Source organism: Schistocerca serialis, chromosome 6 (genome assembly GCF_023864345.2).
Source record: "Schistocerca serialis cubense isolate TAMUIC-IGC-003099 chromosome 6, iqSchSeri2.2, whole genome shotgun sequence".
Lineage (NCBI taxonomy): Eukaryota > Metazoa > Arthropoda > Insecta > Orthoptera > Acrididae > Schistocerca > Schistocerca serialis.
This window is the reverse complement of record NC_064643.1, coordinates 329,001,951-329,023,769: the sequence shown is the minus strand read 5'-3', so window position 1 is coordinate 329,023,769 and position 21,819 is coordinate 329,001,951. Positions and strand designations below refer to the sequence as shown.

The 21,819-nt window shown below is 44.7% G+C and overlaps 1 protein-coding gene across 1 annotated transcript in view; it reads left to right on the top strand.

The window, feature by feature from the left end:
- The window catches only part of LOC126484119 (protein artichoke-like), a gene marked incomplete at its 5' end in the record, with an annotated part of 64,009 nt that extends 43,083 nt beyond the window's left edge, over positions 1 to 20,926 (top strand). The window contains 2 exons of the mRNA XM_050107503.1: positions 2,383 to 3,086; positions 16,827 to 20,926. Of these exons, the coding sequence (XP_049963460.1) occupies positions 2,383 to 3,086; positions 16,827 to 17,267 (1,145 nt within the window). The remainder of the gene's footprint in view (positions 1 to 2,382; positions 3,087 to 16,826) is intronic.
- Positions 20,927 to 21,819: the final 893 nt, after the last annotated feature.

The window sequence follows — 21,819 nt, the reverse complement described above, 5'->3', positions numbered from 1 at the left end:
ATTATTGAATAATCAGTTGGTAATTATTGAATGATCAGTTCATGTGTTACAACAGTACATATTACAAAATTAGTTTTTTTGGTCCATAAAAAGAATCCAAGTGTATAAAGCATATTTTAAAAATTGGTATATTTTTTTGTACAAATCTTGCGTCTAAAATCATTAAAAAAATCAGCTAAGAACATTACAGCAGAAAGAAAAGTTTCCTTCGTCCAGAAAAAATTCAGGTCTGAAAAAATGTTTCAAATGGCTCTAAGCGCTGTGGGACTAGCATCTGAGGTCATCAGGCCCCTAGTCTTAGAACTACTTAAACCTAACAGACTAAGGATATCACACATATCCATGCCCATGGCAGGGGGGGGGGGGGGGCTTGTTTGGGGAAGTAGACCAGACAGCGAGGTCATCACTCTTCGGAGTAGGGAAGGACGAGGAAGGAAGTCGGCCGTGCCCTTTCAAAGGAACCATCCCGGCATTTGCCTGGAGCGAATTAGGGAAATCACGGAAAACCTAAATCAGGATGGCCGGACGCGGGATTGAACCGTCGTCCTCCCGAATGCGAGTCCAGTGTGCTAGCCACTGCGCCACCTCGCTCGGTACGCCCATGGCAGGATTCGAACCTGTGACCATAGCAGTAGTGCAGTTCCGGACTGAAGCGCCTAGAACCGCTCGGCCACAGCAGCCAGCCCTCATGTCTGAAAGAGTTAAGCACCTTACATGTGCAGCACCATTTTGGCTCGGTGGCAAATAGGCGTGACTATTGAAGGGTTTAATATGCTCTGTCTCGGAAACCACTCAGAATAGGGTATATGCCCATCTGAAGTTTTTTGCTACAAATGAGTGTTCCTGTCATATCCCAGAATACTACCACGAGAGTACTTAAATCCATTCTGGACCCTTCAGTCACTTACTGTACTCTACATTGTCGCCATGTGGGATAACCGTGCGGTCTAGGGCGCCTTGCCACGGTTCACGGCCGGCCGCTGGTGGCCGAGCGGTTCTGGCGCTACAGTCTGGAACCGCGCGACCACTACGGTCGCAGGTTCGAATCCTGCCTCGGGCATGGATGTGTGTGTTGTCCTTAGGTTAGTTAGGTTTAAGTAGTTCTAAGTTCTAGGGGACTTATGACCTCAGCAGCTGAGTCCCATAGTGCTCAGAGCCATTTGAACCATTTTGAACCATAGTTCACGTGGCTCCCCCTGTCGGAGGTTCGAGTACTACCTTGGGCACGGGTGTGTGTATTGTCCTCAGTGTAAGTTATTTTAAGTAGTGTGTAAGCGCAATTGAAAGAAAATTAGCCATCGGCCACCATTTTTAACAAATTAACCTGGTTTCAACACTGGTAGGAGTGTCTTCTTCAGAATTTAAATCAAAGAATGGTCTATATTCTATAACATGGTCACAGAATTATGACTAAAAACAGCATTTTATAAATGACATATAAGTACTGCCGGTCTTTCACGACGATTCCGCATTATACTCTATCTTACGTTTTTAGTCATAATTCTGTGACCATGCTATAGAATATAGACCATTCTTTGATTTAAATTCTGAGGAAGGCACTCCTAGCAGTGTCGAAACCAGGTTAATTTGTTAAAAATAGTGGCCGATGGCTAATTTTCTTTCAATTGCGCTTACATACTACTTAAACTACCTTACACTGAGGACAACACACACACCCGTGCCCAAGGGAGTACTCGAACCGATCTCTGAACGTGCACCCATTTACAAGATAGTGTGTAAGCCTAGGGACCGATGACCTCAGTAGTTTGGTCCCATAGAACTTACCACAAATTTGCAATTTTTGTACATTGTCGATGCTCCCAGTTATACTGGGCCACTGTGGAGACAGTCGCAGAAAATACCTTGCAGCGTCGCCACTGTGCTCTGTGTATCGCACGCCACACGCTCCATCATTTTCCTGCCCTCGTAACTGGTAACTCTGGGATAAGCACCACAGTGGACCATTCTTTCTGATTCTGAATGCCTCTATAAAATGTATATTCTCGGAAAACTACCGATATGGCTTGCTTACGCAGTACTTGAAATTTTGCTTTGTGTCCCCGCAGTCGTAAGTACACCCCCCATAAATTAATTAACACGAAAATCGACGCTAATCGGTCTACGTGCAGCCCGAAGCGCACACTACAATCAGCCGTGGCAGAATGATACTATTGGCTGGAGCGTCACGAGGTACGGTGATCCTTGCTACTGAGCATTGCACCACCTCCTTCTCTCAATTTCACACGATTTTAAATGTCGACCACAACTCTGGCATATACAGTGTTTCCCAGAAGAATGTTTAGTATTCTGGGATATGATAGGAACACCCATTCCATGAAAGTAGTGCTCTCGTAGTACAGTGGGATGCCGTACTACCCACAGACAACCCACTCAACTGCGACTGCAGCCTGTCGGAGTTCGCGTCGTGGCTGCGCAACGCGTCCGAGTCTCGGCGGCTGTCGGCAGCCGACGTGGCCACCGCCATCTGCGCCACGCCGCCCTCGCTGGAGAACGGCGCGCTAGCCGAGGTGGCGCCCGACGACCTGGTCTGCGGCGAGGAGCTGCCGCCGGCCGACGACGAGGTCGGCGACGAGATCGCCGACGGAGACGGCGACGAGGCGGGCGCGGGGGCGCAGCTGCAGCTGCCCGACAGCGAGGCGACGGCGGCGCTGCGGGCGTTCCGCTACGACGCGGCCGCGGACGCGGTGTGGCTGCAGTGGTCGGTGCGCGGCGCGGGCGCCTACTCGTGCCACTCGCTGGTCGTGTACGAGGAGCGCGGCGCGCGCGAGGTGCTGCTCGAGAACGTGCGCCTCGACTGCAACTCGTCGCAGGTGGGCGACCCGGCGGCGCTGCCGCTGCGGCTGGCGGGGCTGGGCCTGCAGCGCGGCCGCAGCTACCGCTACTGCCTGCTGCTGCTGCGCGGCGGCGGCGCGCGCTCCGACGAGCTGCTGCTCGAGTGGGGCTGCAGCGACGCCATCCCGCTGTCCGCCGACGGCGCGCCGGCGCGGCCGCTGCCGGAGCTCACCGCGCTGCACGCTGACGTCGCCTCCGACGGGGCCCTCACTGCCACCGCCACTCTTCTCGAGGTCAGTTCCAGCTTTAAACATCCCGCATTCTGCCAAGTCGTAACTTCGCACGAATTCTAAATCTACGAGTGGCGTTTAAAAACCGATGCGACACATTTCTTCCTCGGCCAGTTTCGTTTGAAAAAAATCTGTAACTTGTTGTACACTAAAGCGCCAAAGAAACTGGTATAGGCATGGCTATTCAAACACAGAGATATGCAAACAGGCAGAATACGGCACTGTCGTCGGCAACGCCTACTTAAGACAAGTGTCTGGTGCAGTTGTTAGATCGGTTACCGCTGCTACAATGTCAGATTATCGAGATTTAAGTGAGTTGGAACGTGGTGTTATAGTCGTCGCACGAGCGATGGGCCACAGAATCCCTGAGAGAGAAATGAAGTGGGGACTTTCCCGTACGACCGTGTCACGAGTGTACTGTGAATATCAGGAATCTGGTAAAACATTAAATCTCTGACATCACTGCGGCTGGAAAACGATCCTTCAAGAACAGGACCAACGACGACTGAAGAGGATCACTCAATGTGACAGAAGTGCAACCCTCTCGCAAATTGCTGCAGTTTTCAGTGCTGCGCTACCAACAAGTGTCAGCATGTGAACCATTCGATGAAATATCATCGATACAGGCTTTCAGAGCCGGAGGCCCACTCGTGTACCCTTGATGAGTGCATGACACAAAGCTTTACACCTCGCCTGGGCCTGTCAGTACCGACATTGGACTGTTGATGACTGGATATATGGTGCCTAGTCGGACGAGTCTCGTTTCAGATTGTTTTAGCAGATAGATGTGTACGAGTATGGAGACCAACTCATGAATCCATGGGCCCTGTATGTCAGCAGGGGACTGTTCAGGCTGGTGGAGGCTCTGTGATGGTGTGGGGTGTGTGCAGGTGGAGTGATTGGGACCCCTGATACATCTAGATATGACTGTGACAGGTGACACATATGTAAGCATTCTGTCTGATCACCTGCATCCATTCATGTCCACTGTGCATTCCGACGGACTTGGGCAATTCCAGCAGGACAATGCGACACCCAACATGTCCAGAATTGCTACAGGGTGGTTCCAGGAACACTCTTCTGAGTTTAAACACTCCTGCTGGCCCTCACCCTCCCCAGACGTGAACACTATTGACCATATCTGAGATGCCTTGCAACGTGCTGTTCAGAAGAGATCTCTGCTCCCTTGTACTGTTACGGATTTATGGACAGCCCTGCAGGATTTCAAGTGTCAGTTCCATTCAGCACTACTTGAGACATTAGTCGAGTCTTTGCCAAGTCATGTTGCAACACTTGTGCATGCTCGTGGGGGTCCTACACATTATTAGCCAGGTGTACCAGGTTCTTTGGCTCTTCAGTGTAGAAAGTGAAAGATTCCCGCATCATCTCCTACAGTTCCAGGAAGTTCCGATAGGTGACAGCACTATACAGAGTGAACGTTAATAAAACCGATAAACTGGCTGGTAATGTAGGTAAAAAGGTCCTATGAAAATGTGTCCGGAAATCCATCGTTGCCACACTAGATGGTGTTGACGAATGACTGTTATTCAGACCACATACCGTGTGTTGCAGGCTGTGTGACTGACGTAGCATACTGTAAACAGCAGAATGGTCCAATATGCACGTCGGGAACAAGCCGAGATGTTGTCTGTGTGCGGCAAAGCAGATGGAAACAATCGAGAGGCAGCACAGCTGTACCAAAACAAGTACCCTCACAGACACAAACCACATCACACAGCATTCCGAGTCCTTTTTGGGCATTTGTGTGATCGTGGGTCCTTTCAGGCAGACGAACGTGCAGGGACGCTGCAGACTGTGCGTACACCATATTCAAAGGACCGGGTTCTACAGGATATTGAGAAAAAGCCTAGTAAAAGCGCCAGGCAAGTGGCCTGCCAACACAGTGTAAGTCAAAGTACGATTCTGTGTAACCTACATGACAGCCACTACTCTCCCTATCACCTGCAACTCCGTGGAGACCAATTCTAGCATCTGTTGTGACGTGGCTGCGATGCATCTTTGAACTGTGTTCCGGGACGATTTGTTGTCGTCGCATACGCACTGTCCATTACAAGACCTTTTTACCTCCATTTCGAGTCAGGAATCCGTCTCTGCACTTTTTGCCGGTTGTATTAATATCCATCGTGTGTGTATCCTTCAAAATACCGTCTGTAATGGAGATGTTCTCCAAGCAAAGAGTTGTTATTGAGTTTCTATTGGCAGGAAACCAGAGCACTGCAGGTATTCATAGGTGCTTGGAGAATGTCTTTGGAAACTTGACAGTGAACAAAAACCCAGAGAGTCATCAGGCGAGGCGACTGTCATCATTGCAACAGGATACACAAACCTGTCAGATCTCCCACATACAGCGGCCCTCAGGAAATTAAAGAAACGCCTTTAGTGTGTTCGTTGCCAGAAACACGCAAACGAACTTTTCGTTCTCCATGATAACGCAAGGCCTCACACGAGTCTGCATACCCAAGAGGGGTTCACAAAACTTCACTGGAAAGTTGTTCCTCATCTACCCTACAGCCCGGATTTTGCACTTTCCAACTTCCCTCTATTTGGCCCACTTTAGCACTTCACAGGAAGCAGCACATGGATGATGGGGAGGTTGTTGATGAGCAAGACGATGACGCTGACGCCGATCAGTGACCACGTGGCCGTAGAGGTGGCGTAAGACCACTGCATTGAACAAAGATTCTGTTGAAAAACAGGTTTTCGCAGCCAAAAGAGTCGGGAATAATATGCTGTGTTGGAATATGGAATAAAACCAACCTGCTTTCAGAAAAAAATATATTGTATTAATTATTGAACGCTCCTGGGCACAATGGACAAAAAAATTAGTCACCGCCAAGAGACATCACGCTAATAGCATGTAATACTATCTCTAGCCTTGATAATATCCTCGCTTCATCGAGGAAGAGAGTGTACAAGTTTCTTCGGGTATTCTACATCCAGATGAAGTTATTCATCGATGATTAAGTCCTGTAAAGCTATGAAGCTGTATGGATGTCGACTGCTATGACTCATTCACTGCTCCAAACAGACCTAGTGATTTTCTGTAATATTGAGACTGGACGATTTGGAAAGGCAGTTAAAGAGCAGTATGGTGCCTGGGTGTTTTTCAATTCTGGAACATATTCTTGCAGCTCAGTGAATGTATCTATTCCCATATTGGAAGATCGGAGTGATCACAGTGTTCTCAGGGTGAAGCTGTAGCAGCACTTGGTCACCGAGAATGTTGAAATAACCATCCTGGTTCATGTTTTCAGTAACCTGAAAAACATGCCCAAGACATCGAAGAGCTATCTCATGCGTGAACTGCAGCCTCCACACACTGTGATTAAACTCATCGTCTCAGTGCCTTGCCTCATTAGGAAGACAGGCAAAATCGGGAATTGTTCGATCACACTGTATGCCTCTACACAGCTACTGTCCAATTTATATGCTGACTATTCCACTAAGCATGTGCAGTTTTATGTATTATTGTGAGTAACGCTATTTTGTGAAGTATCCAACTACAAATATCCATTTCACGCAATTTATGTTGTAATGTTCGCTCAGAAACCGATTGAGATGCACTCGCATTCGCTTACCGTACCAATCCCTATCAGGCTGCATACGATTCTTATTGACAAGGCATGTCTTTCCCCTTTGGTCTCTGTCGGTTGGTCCTTCTTTTTGCAACCACTGTTCTTACGCCATACTACATGACTTCGAGTGATACACCATTTCTTGTGGGCAATCTGCGTTAACACACTAACAAATCGGACAATTTGTTTCACAATTTGGTTGTGCACACGTCCAAACACAATAGCACATTTCTCCCGTTCTGTGACATATCCAGGTCGAACCATCTTATTGTGGTGATTGCGTGTAGCCGACTGACCCACTCACAACACTTCACTGTCATTACCTAAGTCAGTGGTAGAGGGTTACATGACTGGTTTTTACCAGATGTACTCCGCTCCAGAGCGACCAGTATGCTCTTGTTCTGAGGGACTGACCAATATTTTGCCCAGTGAGCTTTCATACATCGTGTTGACTATGGTGCCGAATGCTTATTTTGACTCCTAACGAGTTTCCACCAGAACAATTAATATAAGTTACTATGTTGCAAGTAAATTTCTAGTAATTAACTTTATCTCATGCTGTTATTATACACTGATGAAAAAGAAATCGCAGCATCAAGGAGTTTTGCGACATAAACGAAAGTTCGTAGGCATGTTTCTGGATCTGATAAAGCACTCTGTCACTAGGCCACAAGTGGCCCATCGGGATAATCTGACTGCCGTATCATCCTCAGCTGAGGATGCGGATAGGAGGGGAGTGTGGTCAGCACACCGCTATCCCGGTCGTTATGATGGTTTTCTTTGACCGAAGCCGCTACTATTCGGTCGAGTAGCTCCTCAATTGGTATCACGAGGCTGAGTGCACCCCGAAAAATGGCAACAGCACATGGCGGCCTGGATGGTCACCCATCCAAGTGCCTGCCACACCCGACAGCGCTAAACTACGGTGATCTCACGGGAACCGGTGTATCCACTGCGGCAAGGCCGTTGCCCTCTGGATCTGAAAGATGAATTCAAATTTTGCACCAGTTGCATAAGAGCGGTGGTAGTAGCGCCACTACGAGGATTCAAATCAGACGATGGTCGTGAGAGTTAGTTACCTTTGAGATTGAACGTGGTGAGTTGGTTAGTCAAGAACGCCTTTAAGGGGACAAAGACTTCACTATCAACAGCATAATGAGTTTGAACGAGGTCGTGATGTTCCTTCTGCGATACTGCAGAAAAACCTGACAGGATGTAGCCACTGTACATGATTACTGGCAGCGGTGGCCACAAGAATGTACGGAAGCAATAAGATACATTCTCTGGACGGCCATGTGGCACTACCGAGAGCGAAGATCATCGTGTTTCGTGTATGGCTCTGCCGCATCGAACTGCATCTGCAGCAGCAGTTCGAGGAATGGTTGGCACCACAATGACTCAACGAAGTGTTGCAAATAGGTTACTTAAAGGACAGCTGGGAGCCAGACGCTATGTATTGTGCATTCCACTTCGTGCTGTCAAACGAGACCTCATTGGAGGACAAGGTGGAGGTCTGTTGTGTTTTCTGATGAAAGCTGGTTCTGCCTCGGTGCCAGTGATGGCCGTGTGTTGGTTGGGAGGAGGACGGTTGAGGGCCAGCAACCAACCTGTCTGTGTCCTAGACACATTGGATCTACACCTGGAGTTATGATCTGAGATGCAATTTCGTATAACAGAAGGAGCTCTCTCGAGATTATCGCACGCACCCTTACTGCAAATTTGTACATAAATCTTGCGATTCGACCTCTTGAGCTGCCATTCATGTACAGGCTTCCAGGGGCTGTTTTCCAACAGGATAACGCTTGCCCACATACCGCTGTTGTAACCAACATTATGTACAGAAAGATTCATGTGTTGCCTTGGCCTGTTCGGTGACCAGATCTATCTACAATCGAGCACATTTGGGACATTATCGGACGACAACTCCATCGTCAGCTAAAACCAGCATTATCTATCCATGTATTCACCGACTAACAATAAGTGCAACAGGCATGGAACTCCATGCCACAAACTAACATCCGGCATCTGTACAACACAATGCGTGCACATTTGCACGCTTGCATTCAACATTCTGATGGTTACATCAGTTATTAATGTGCCAGCACTTCACATTTGCAATGACTTATCTCAAGCTTACATTAACCTATTAACTTGCAGTGCTAATCACTTAAATATGTTACCTAGACAAATACATTTCTGAAATTTCAATACTCTAATCTTTTTTGGTGTTACGATCGTTTTTGCGCCAGTGTATATTGTGATTTCCACAGATCTGAAGATGCTCTCATCCGACAAGCGAAACTAGTGAAATAATTAAAATGTAAAATTAATGTAAATGTAAACATCATAACAAGTTGTTGCGTTTGATACCCCGAAAAGTGAGTTCAGCCACCCGCTGGAAAGAGTATTCTTCCTCCTCACACACTGACCCCTTTCCTTGCGGATATGTGAGAGCTGTCATATGTATACTTGTCGAGTGTACACAACTGGTTGGTTTGTTGATTTGGGGGAAGGGGCCCAAGGAAGGGGCCCAAACAGTGAGGTCGTCGGCCCCATCTTATTAGGGAAGTATGGGGTAGGACGTCGGCCGTACCCTTTCAAAGGAACCATTCCGGCATTTGCCTGAAGCGATTTAGGCAAATTCTAGAGAAGCAGAGCATTCGGGGTTGAGTCACGGTCTAGCAGAAATTTTTCAGCCTTCACCGCCAATGCCTGTAGACGACTGAAGTCCTGCTTTCTCTTAATATCGTATTCTACACAACCGCTGTAATGTCGAACAGAACAGACGCCATATACAAAAGAAATAATTATGTAACTTAATTTTTTTGAGGTCACAGCTAAGAATTGATGGCTAGTCCTCATATTTACCGTTATACACTCCATCGTAGTCTCAAGTTAAATAATCTTAATAGAACGGAGAAATTAATTTACTACCAGATGGAAATATAATAGTCTTAAACGCTAATATAAGTTTTATTAACACTTCATCGTCAAGCTTTCTGGAATATCCTCATCATTAGATCTGTGGTATAAACATAAAATATACTCAGTGACTCAGTAGGTCAGTGCGGTAGCTCAGCACGTTCGGACAGGTTGCTGCCGGCAACCTTCTGTAATAACAATAATAATAATTGAGTGACATTTTCAAAATTCGACTGTTAAGGGACGTCTTGAGAAATCTGCACAGAACCGATCTCCACTCAGAAGAAAGATGACGATGATAGGGGGAAAAAGTGCCAGACTACAAATCCAAAGGTGTCGGGGTTGATCCCTGGTCAATTCTAGGATTTTTATCCGATATCTGTCACTTCTTTCACCTCTGGCAATGTTTGTTGTTGTCAAAATGCCGAGTTAATCCGTGATTCGGAACCCACATTAGCCGGCCGAAGTGGCCGTGCGGTTAAAGGCGCTGCAGTCTGGAACCGCAAGACCGCTACGGTCGCAGGTTCGAATCCTGCCTCGGGCATGGATGTTTGTGATGTCCTTAGGCTAGTTAGGTTTAACTAGTTCTAAGTTCTAGGGGACTAATGACCTCAGTAGTTGAGTCCCATAGTGCTCAGAGCCATTTGAACCATTTTGAACCCACATTAAACTGCTGGTCCCCGTACAGCTGGCTGGGTAATTCAGTTCAACGGTTAGAGGAAGCCAAAGGCAAACCAACTCCAGCAGGATCGCGTCTGGTAAAGCACTGTGGGGTTCAAAACAATCTTCAGATTGGTGGCAGCTTTACTTACTTATAAGACAGGAAATGAAATTTAAAGTTACATATTTCAATAAATCAGAGGAATTGACAAATGTACCTGTGAAAACCACTTACAGTCATTTGTCGCCTCGTACTACATTCTCCAGACCGTCAGCGCTCAAATTTACAAAAGTAGTATCACACGGCGCAAAGTATAAAACGTTGCCTGTTAAAGCTTGAAGTATTTAAGTACTGTGTATACGTATACATCATGATTCCCCTATGATGTTACAGAGTTTAAGGGACGATAGAGAAGGGTAGATGTATCAACATGATGCAATGGACCCTGGTCCAGAAACGATCGAGTCGAAAATTACAAGCCTAAATCGTTCTGATACTTCGTCAGTAGAACAAATGCACCGGCACTGTTGTTGCTAAGGTTGTAACGTAGACAAATTTCAATGGTGGTGTTATGGACAAAAACAAGAAAGAAATGTCTAGTACATTAGCATCTGTGAGCACTTGTTCATCTTCGATACTTTGAAATATGTCTCTTCTATTGCAAGGTCTTTGCTTTCTACATTTTTGGAGGAGGAAGTACGGATCAAAACATGAAAAAAATGTCCAGTATATATTGGCTCCAAAATGCATACCTTAAGAGCTAAGGGCACACGTTCAGTAGAAGAGATATGTTTCACAGTAGAAAGTATGAACAAGTGCTCATAGCTCTTAAGGTATGTACCTACTTCAGAGCCCTTGTTTACTAAACATTTTTATCTTGCTTTGATCCGTAGTACCACCTCCAAAAATATGGAGAGCAAAGAGCTTGCAGAAGCAGAGATGTGTTTCATAGTATTGAAGATGAACAAGCGCTCATAGCTCATCAGATAAGCTTTTTTAGAGCTCATGTTTCCTAGACATTTTTTCTTATGTTGTTTCGTACTACCACCTCTGAAATTTTCGCACCCTACAATCTTAGCGACACCAATCTGGTACATGTATTCTAATGCCGGAAGTATCAGAACGATTTTCGCTTATGACTTTCTCTCAGTCGTTTCTGGATCAGATTCCCTTACCTCAAATTGGTACGTTTAAACTTCTCCATCATCCCTTAAAGTCTGTAACATCATCATGGAATCAGCCTATATACAGGGTTACCCACGTAAACCCGGTATGCTTCACGCCCGAGATTCAAGCAACAATGAACTAACTAAAAAAGGTAAGATAATAGTAACGTTAAAGAGCATGTAGTTACCCGTTTATAAGAGATGCTGGAAGTGGTTGCCATGCACAACCAGGCATCACTGACTTCGTGTGGTGACTTTATCAAAAGCACGCTGTAATTATGCAGGCGTGATGTTGTTATTTTCTCTACTAATGTTTCTTTTAAGATCGTCTATTGTGCGAGAACTGTCAGCACACACTTTCCCTTTCAGTGTGCCCCATAAATGAAATCACACAATGTTAAGTCCAGGGATCTAGAGGGCCACAGGCCTCTACAGCCAAGTCTGTCTTCAGGAAGCACATTGGTGATGTGGGTCATACTTTGGTTGGATGTGTGAACAGTTGGTCCATCTTGTTGGAATACTGGCTCAAATGGCTCTAAGCAATATGGAACTTAACATCTGAGGTCATCAGTCCCCTAGACTTAGAACTACTTAAACCTAACTAACCTAAGGACTTCACACACATCCACGCCCGGGGCATGATTCGAACCTGCGACCGTAGCAGCAGCACGGTTCCGGACTGAAGCGCCTAGAACCGCTCGGCCACAACGGCCAGCGTTGGAATACTGCATACACCTTCTCTGCATCCGTTAATTGTGCATAGAAAGCGTCAAAGATCGCTAGATATCTGGCACTGATTAAGGTGAAATTCAAAAATATAGGGCCAATAATGCACATGCGGCACAATGCACGCCAAACACGTATCTTCATGGAGATGTTCTTTAGGCGGAATACGTGGATCGTCCTGCGACCAGTCTCTCCAGTTCTGGGAGTTTACATGATCTGACAAATGAAACCAGGCTTTCTCTGACAAGAAGTAAAACAAGAGATCCAAATAACCATTAGCAACAGATTTCAGCGGCCAGTTACAATAATGTACTCCAGAATGAGATTTTCACTCTACAGCGGAGTGTGCGCTGATATGAAACTTCCTGGCAAGTTAAAACTGTGTGCCCGACCGAGACTCGAACTCGGGACCTGTGCCTTTCGTGGGTAAGTGCTCTACCATCTGAGTTACCGAAGCACGACTCACGCCCGGTACTCACAGCTTTACTTCTGCCATTATCTCGTCTCCAAACTTTGGAAGGTAGGAGACGAGATACTGGCAGAAGTAAAGCTGTGAGTACCGGGCGTGAGTCTTGCTTCGGTAGCTCAGATGGTAGAGCACTTGCCCGCGAAAGGCAAAGGTTCCGAGTTCGAGTCTCGGTCGGGCACACAGTTTTAATCTGCCAGGAAGTTACAATAATGTACTCTTTTTTCCTGATCCTCAAATTTCAACCCTTACACCACACTCACACAACAGGCCTTTAATTTCATGTCTTTTAGTACACGGCGACAGATTGTATGAGACACACCAACCTGCTGCCATAACCTCCTTACTGACTTGTGGGGACTTGTACTGTTCATGCAAATTCTGTCTGTAGTTTCAGGGGTCCTCATTGTCGGTCGCCTATCCCTCTGGGCGTTCTGAACGCATCCTAAAGCCCTCCATTTCTTGTACGGAGATTGAATAGTGCTGGTCGTGGGGAGTTTCCCACCAGGATACTTCACCTGAAACATTTCTTTACTTTCCTTGATGGAGCCTGTCTTTATGTAACCCTGCGCAATATCAATTCCAGTAATAATGCAAACTAACTCATTTCTGTGACAACTCTACAACACGAGCTGCTCACAACAACAGATGTACGAAGGCACAGCTGCACTCAACTTTCCGACAAATGCAGTGTAGCCAACTTTAGAGACAATGTTGCCACTTCCCAAGCAATTCGACTAGAGATGACTAACCTGTACGTGAGGCGCACCAGTTTCATGTGGGACACCTTATATCAATTTTGTTAGTAAACTAATACAAAAGAAATTTTATAATAAAAGAATCACACTGAAATAAAGTTTTTTTAAATATGTATCTTTGAATTTCATTTCTTATATTATGTTTCAGTTTTACACCATAGGTTGATGATGGGAGTGTCCCAAAACGTTTAATGATGAGATGTTAATAAAAGTTGTATTGGTGATGAATTCTAGTGCACACTGATGAGCCAAAACATTGTGACCACCTGCTTAATAGCTTGTTTGTCGGTCTTTGAAACGAAATATATCACTGATTCTGCGTATCAGGAATCCGACATTTTGTTAGTAGGTTTGTGGAAGTGTGTGGAATTTGATGCCTACGAACAGGTCATGTAAATCGCGCAAATAACGGGCCGTTGATTTGCGTACGCGGTGATGGCGCCCGATAGCGACCCAGAGAGCTTCCATAGGATTTACATCAGGCGAATTTGGTTGCCGAGACATCAACGTGAGTTCATTATAGTGTTCCTCAAACAACTGTAGCACGCTTCTGGCTCCAAGACATGGACAGTTATACTGCTGAAAGATGACATCGCTGTCGGGGAAGACATCAAGCAAGAAGGGTTGGAGGTGGTTCGCAGCTATCAGAGTGTCTTTGATTACTGCCACCAGCCTGCGTCCGTGGCGCGCTGCGCTTTTCGAGCCGCCGTTCATCTCGATGACTGTGCTTGTGGAGACGACCAGCGGTGTAGTGTAGCAAAAATGTGAGACACGTTTTCATTGATCGAAGGTCGAATCCCGACGATCCTATGCCCACTGCAATCGTAATGGATGAAATCGTAGCGTGAACAGGTAAACACACAGGGGTGGTCTGCTGCAGAGCTCTATGTTCAACAATGTATGACGACCGTTGTGTTCCGAAACACTTGTCTGTGCACCAGCATTGTGCTCTTTCTTCAGAAATGCCACATCCTATCCTACTTTACAGAGAATACAAGCCTCCGAACCCAACGTTCTGCCGGCTGCTGAGGCCGAGCGATTCTAGGCGCTTCAGTCCGGAACCACGCTGCTGTTACGGTCGCAGGTTCGAATCCTGCCTCAGGCATGGATGTGTGTGATGTCCTTAGGTTAGTTCGGTTTAAGTAGTTCTACGTCTAGGGGACTGAAGACCTCCGATGTTAAGTCCGATAGTGCTTAGAGCCATTTGAACCCCGCGTTCTGTGGAGAGTCATGGATCTAAATGGTTCAAATGGCTCTGAGTACTATAGGACTTAACATCTATGGTCATCAGTCCCCTAGAACTTAGAACTACTTAAACCTAACTAACCTAAGGACAGCACACAACACCCAGCCATCACGAGGCAGAGAAAATCCCTGACCCCGCCGGGAATCGAACCCGGGAACCCGGGCGTGGGAAGCGAGAACGCTACCTCACGACCACGAGGTGCGGGCGGAGAGTCATGGACATCCAACCATTTAGCGTCTAGTGGTAGTTTCAGTGTCTCATTCTTTCTATAGATGCTCACGACAGTAGCACGTGAATATTTGACCAGCTTCGTCGTAACAATAATCTGCCCCTTGTTAAAGTCGCTTATCTACACTACTGCCCATTAAAATTGCAACACCACGAAGACGACGAGCTACAGACGCGAAATTTAACCGACAGGAAGAAGATGCTGTGATATGCAAATGATTAGCTTTTCAGAGCATTCACACAAGGTTGGCGCCGGTGGCGACACCTACAACGTGCTGACGTGGTGAAAGTTTCCAACCGATTTCTCATACACAAACAGCAGTTGACCAGTGTTGCCTGGTGGAATGTTGTTGTGATGCCTCGTATAAGGAGGAGAAATGCGTACCATCGCGTTTCCGACTTTGATAAAGGTCGGATTGTAGCCTATCGCGATTGCGGTTTATCGTATCGCGACGTTGCTGCTCGCGTTGGTCGAGATCCAATGAATGTTAGCAGAATATGGAATAGGTGGGCTCAGGAGGGTAATACAGAACGCCGTGCTGGGTTCCAACGGCCTCGTATCACTAGCAGTCGAGATGACGCACTTATCCGCATGGCTGTAACGGATCGTGCAGCCATGTCTCGATCCCTGAGTCAATAGATGGGGACGTTTGCAAGACAACAACCAACTGTACGAACAGTTCGACGACGTTTGCAGCAGCATTACTATCAGCTCGGAGACCCTGGCTGCGGTTACCTTTGACGCTGCATCACAGACAGGAGCGCCTGCGATGGTGTACTCAACGACGAACCTGGGTGCACGAATGGCAAAACGTCATTTTTTCGGATGAATCCAGGTTCTGTTTACAGCATCATGATGGTTGCATCCGATCGCGGTGAACGCACATTGGAAGCGTGTATTCGTCATCGCCATACAGGTGTATCATTCGGCGTGATGGTATGGGGTGCCATTGGTTACACGTCTCGGTCACCTCTTGTTCGCACTGACGGCACTTTGAACAGCGGACCTTACATTTCAGATGTGTTACGACCCGTGGCTCTACCCTTCATTCGATCCCTGCGAAACCCTACATTTCAGCAGGATAATGCACGACCGCATGTTGCAGGTCCTGTGCGGGCCTTTCTGGATACAGAAAATGTTCGACTGCTGCCCTGGCCAGTACATTCTCCAGATCTCTCACCCATTGAAAACGTCTGGTCAATGGTGGCCGAGCAACTACCTCGTCACAATACGCCAGTCACTACTCTCGATGAACTGTGGTATCGTATTGAAGCTGCATGGGCAGCTGTACCTGTACACACCATTCAAGCTCTGTTCGACTCAATGCCCAGGCTATCAACGCTGTTATTACGGCCAGGGGTGGTTGGGAATGGTTGAAATGGCTCTGAGCACTATGGGACTCAACTGCTGAGGTCATTAGTCCCCTAGAACTTAGAACTAGTTAAACCTAACTAACCTAAGGACATCACAAACATCCATGCCCGAGGCAGGATTCGAACCTGCGACCGTAGCGGTCTTGCGGTTCCAGACTGCAGCGCCTTTAACCGCACGGCCACTTCGGCCGGCACCAGGGGTGGTTGTTCTGGGTAGTGATTTCTCATCATCTATGCACCCAAATTGCGTGAAAATGTAATCACATGTCAGTTCTAGTATAATATATTTGTCCAATGAATACCCGTGTATCATCTGCATTTCTTCTTGGTGTAGGAATTTTAATGGCCAGTAGTGTACTTTTGTTATCGCGTACGTGCCCGCAACGACACCAGGCGGCATCCAACGTTGCGGTGGGCAGTGGTCATAATGTTTCAGCTTCTCAGTGTATTTCCGTTCAGTGCTAAAGATGGTCGCAGATTTGATAAAAGAGAATTTTTGTCATAAGTGATAAAATATTTTATTACCTTCATGCCGTCTCTGTGAACTTTCAGAATTATAGTAGAAAATGTCCTCCATTAATATGCTGCTGTCTCGTTCAGGTCCCTGTGGCTGCCCCCTGCACGTTGACCATCGCCGTGTTCCGCGGCAAGGCGCGCGAGCGCACCCAGCTCGTCAACTGTTCCTACCCGGAGGCGTCGTTCCGAGGCCTGCAGCTGGACGGGACCGGCCAGCTCCGCCTGTGCGCCAGTGTCGACGCCCCGGCTCCCCAGCCCGAAGACGACACGCTGTGCGTCCCGGTGCGCCACCAGCAGGCCCAGTCGAAGCACGGCGAGCCGCCCCAGCCGGTCGGCGCCGGGGTGGTCGCGGCGCTGGCGGCCGCCAGTGCGACGGTCATCCTGGTGGCGCTGCTGTACGTCGCCTCCCGCGTCGTCTTCGGCAGGACGCACATGGCCGCCGCGCACCAGTACTTCCTGACGGGCCAGCAGGACGACGAGCGCCCGCCGCACTACGTCAAGCTGCAGGCCACCACCAAGCTGTGAGGCTTCTGCAGGATGGACGATCCACTTGTGGCGCTGCCCGAGAGTTGCTCTGCACAACTAGAATAAAATTTGCCATAGGCCTTTGTCGAGAATCTGGACAGCGCCAATCGCTTGTGTTCCGAAATCTAGGTCTCACAAATGGACCTTATGGATTTTCTTACTGCTGGTTGAACTGGCAATGGCTCGTCCTTGCTTTTTCGAGGTAAATGACTCACTGGTGGGATTTCCCAAGCGTTCTCTGTGCAATCAGAATGAAATACTCTCAACTTTCATCGAGAATCTACATAGCGCCAAGACCTTAAGTTCCCAATACTACATTAGACAAAGAGACCTCTTGGGCTCAGCTCTTTTCAATTTTCTTCATACTTATAGCATATGTATGTCACTCTCGAGACATTAATTTCGTAAAATAGTATAATACACTTCTCAAGAACACCAGAAACAATAGACTATGAAGACTTCCAAGCCCATTTAAGTATAACAAATTTCAAAAATATGACAAAACCACTCATAGCTGCACTAACCCTTTCAGACCCTCTCACTACAATTGTGTACATTAACGTTTGCTGTCTATTAGCTACAATAAAAATATTTTTCTCAATAGGAACCTCATATACACATTTGTGAATGTTCAATCTTTTCACCATGCACAAGTCTTGCCACCTGTTGCATGTAACTATAAAAGTATCAACAATTGAATGTGGCAGTATGCAGCAGCTTACAGCCGCCAGAATACACGCAAGTGGTTGGTTAGTTCTATTCCGCTGCGTAATTCGATATTATTATTGTTATTTTGCATGGTAATTATTGAATGATCAGATTATTTATTACAACAGTGAACATTTCAAAATTAATTATTTTAGTCCATATAATAAGCCAAGGGCAGAAAGTATGTTCTGAATACGGATAGATATTTGCATATGAATCTTGCATCTAAAGTCACCTAAGAGCATTAGAGCACAAAGAAAATTTTCCTTCCTCCGGAAAAAATTCAGGTCTGAAAGGGTCAATGGCTTACTAAGCTTGTGACTTTGAGATTGTTGGTTTCACCATTAGACACAACTTATAATTTTTTCCTCACTTAAATATTTATTGTAACAGTCTCTGTTGTAAATAGTCATACTTGATAATGGTAGTTTCTATTACATTTAATGATCATCTTCAAGCGTAAAAATTAAATGAAATAAAACATTAATAAATAACTATTTTCATAGATTGCATACAGTGAAATTAATGATACTTTAAAAATTCTTAAAATTTTGCTTGAATAAGCACATAATATAGACCGACAATATTTAAAATTTAAGATTCTCAAAATTGTGCCTGATTAATCACAGGATGTGAGAAATTAAAATTCTGTAACAGAAAAGGAACAGCACTAAATTATATTTGTAACGACATATAGTGATCACAAGCATTTAGGTGAATCGACTTTGCACCACACAGACCCCCACTTTGTGGATGATGGATAAGGGAGGGAGGAAAATGGGAGATAGAAGGAAAAGCACAGATGTTGTGTGGTATTAAAATTTAAAATAAATATTGCCCAAAAGACGTAAGAAAATTAATTTATGACTAAGGGACAATACAGATAATGTGGTAAATTTCAAGATTATTTAAAGCTTAAAAATTTTCAATTATGATCTGCAGTAACAGTAGTTTATTATTGTTTTATTTCATTTTATTTTTAGATCTGAAGGTGACCTTTAAATGTGATCAAAACTATTTACCTAGTATAGCTGTTTGCAACTGAGAGTGCTATAATAAATATTTTAAAAAATGTTAACAGTTGGGGAATCTCTTTTGACAATCACCCATTATTTTCTGAATGCATTAAAATTTTTATTTATTAAGAAATTTAAACATTAATTAATAAATACTGAATCATAAATTTACAATCATCTTTTATTTTTAATTAGTAAGTGTATGAAAATGTGGATGCCTTGTTGTTAAATGAAAATGTTGTATACATTAGTAACAGTGTTCTTTTATTATAATTGTATTTATTTGTTGCCTCTAGAAACAAGAGTATATTATTTTCTATTTAATGTTTCAGATTTCTTTATCAAATTTTAATATATTATGAATACTCACTTTTTCATGCTGTTAGCAATTAAAAATAAATATTTTATTAATATGTATGATTCAGTATATGTTAAATAATATTTCCATTTGGTAACAAATTTAGTTACCAAATTAAAATAAGTTGTGTCTAACGTGAATCAAAGCAGCAACCACTCAAGCTGTGGACAGCTTTGTCAAGATGTTCAAAATTTGTTATACTTAATTGGGTTTAGAATTCAAATTTGATTTTCTTTCAAGTGTTGTTAAGAGGTGAACTGTACTACTTTAGGAAACTGATGTCTGGATATTGAACTTGAAATCCTATAAAATGAAGAAAATCAAATAGGGTAGAGCAGCCTAAGGGGTGCCCTTGTGAAACCTAGATTCCCACCGTCATACAAAGGCAAGTGCCGATGTCATGGCCAGCAACGAATTATGAACTCTTGTAGGATTCCTCCATGGTGAATTCAGCAGAGTCAAGACAGAAACGATGACCTCTCATGTAGAAATATTCAGCTTTAATAAGTTCTCTTGTCTGTTTAAAACAACGCACATGTGGAACTAATAAACCTGTGAAAGTCCTTTTGTTTTGTTAACAGAGCACTCAGGTGGAACTGCCTACCAAAAAGTGAATTTGTTGTCTTAAAAGGGATGCCACAACACCAAACACGTTTTCAGTCTCTTATCCGCAATCCATATGATACAATGTGCCTTTCTCCTTCTCAAGTCCAGAAGCAAGTTCAGGATGGCCGAGAAGAAGTTGTATACTGCTATATAAAATAAGTGCAGCTGAAATATCTGATGGCCTATTGTTTGAGGAGATGTATGAAGCACGTTCAGAATTCTACCAGCGCTTCTATAGTATGGATAAACAGATTCTGAGGGAAGGTCCAAGGCATGCATGGTATCCTGTCGTGAGATACAATATGTAGGATTAAGAGTGTAAAGTTCACAAATATGCGTGTGATAGAGGCCATACCGCCAGTAGTACCTCATGGATGTGCAGGACGCTGTCATCTAAAGGCGATATTGCATCCATAAAGTGTTTCGCTTGCAGCATCACTTACCACTGGCGGTTGCCTTTGTATTGTTGTGATTTATTTATTGTTGACACGTACTATTGCCGAGTAACTGTCATAAGGAGGTTTAACGCTTCAGGCAGTCTCTGCTGTGCGTAGTGTTTTCAGTGTAAAGAGAAAAAAGAAAGAAAGTTGTACACATGTAACTTGCTAATTTGTGAATTTTGTATAATGACTGTGATTTTTTTAATGAGTGCAATTGGTGAAGCCTAAAAGTTGTACATAACAGTAATTCTATTGTATATAGTGAAGTGCTGAGAGTCTGATGCTAAAGCATGTTGTGTCAAGAAATTAACCTGTGTTTTGTTACAGTGCTTTCAAACATTTCATCTTTCCATATACTACACTTGCTTCACTGTAAGTACTGATGATTGTGTAAAATGTTACAATATGTGAATGTGTGTATAATGTGATGTATTTCATGTTTTGCAAGATGTAAGCTTTATCTATTTTCATATGTTATACACCACAATTAAAATTTCGCCAAGGACTTCCTTGGTGTTTGATAACTGAAAACCTCACATGTTTCATTAAAATCTTCAAGATGTAGGGAGTTTGTCATAGAGCAGAAGAAAATGGAACAAAGAGAAAGCAGTCTGAGCACATCTTCCCTGAGAAACGTCGAACTCTACTTCAGACTCTCACCCTGTTCACGTCTGTACACATTTTATAAGTGCCACATGCATGTACATACGAATAAACTGAGGTGATGCTTAGGTAATTGAATTAGGAAATGAGACACTTGACACAATCAACAAGTTTTGCTGTTTGGGCAGTAAACTAACTGACAACGGCCGAAATGTAAAATGATCACTGGTAATTGCAAGGAAAGCCTTCTTGCAAAAGGTAAGTATGTTAATGTTGAATATAAATTTGAATATTAAGAAGCCTTTTTTGAAAGTTTTGTATGGGGTATAGCCTTACATGGAAGTGAAAGTGAACAATAAGCAGTACAGACACAAAAGAATAGAAGTTATTCAAATGCCAAAGATTAGATGGATATAATGAGTAATTAATGAAGAAATGTTGTATCTCATTGGGGAGAAAAGAGCTTTAACTTACCAGAAAGAAGATATTGATTGATAAGGCACATCCTGAAGTTTCAAGGAATAGGTGTCTTAGTAGTGGCTGGAAGTGGTGGAAAGGGGCTGTAAAAAATGTAGATGGAAATTAAGGCTTGGATACAGTTAAATATGTTTAAAGGGAGGCAATAGTTGTATCTACATCTACATCCATACTCTGCAAACCTCTGTGAAGTACATGGCAGAGGATATTTCTCATAGTGCCAGTTATTAGTGCGTTTTCTCTTCCGTTTACGTCTTGAGAGCGAGCAGAACGGTTGCTTAACTCCTCTGTGTGCTCTATAAGCTATAAGGTTGCGTTCACACTGCGCACCAGGGCGGACTGGA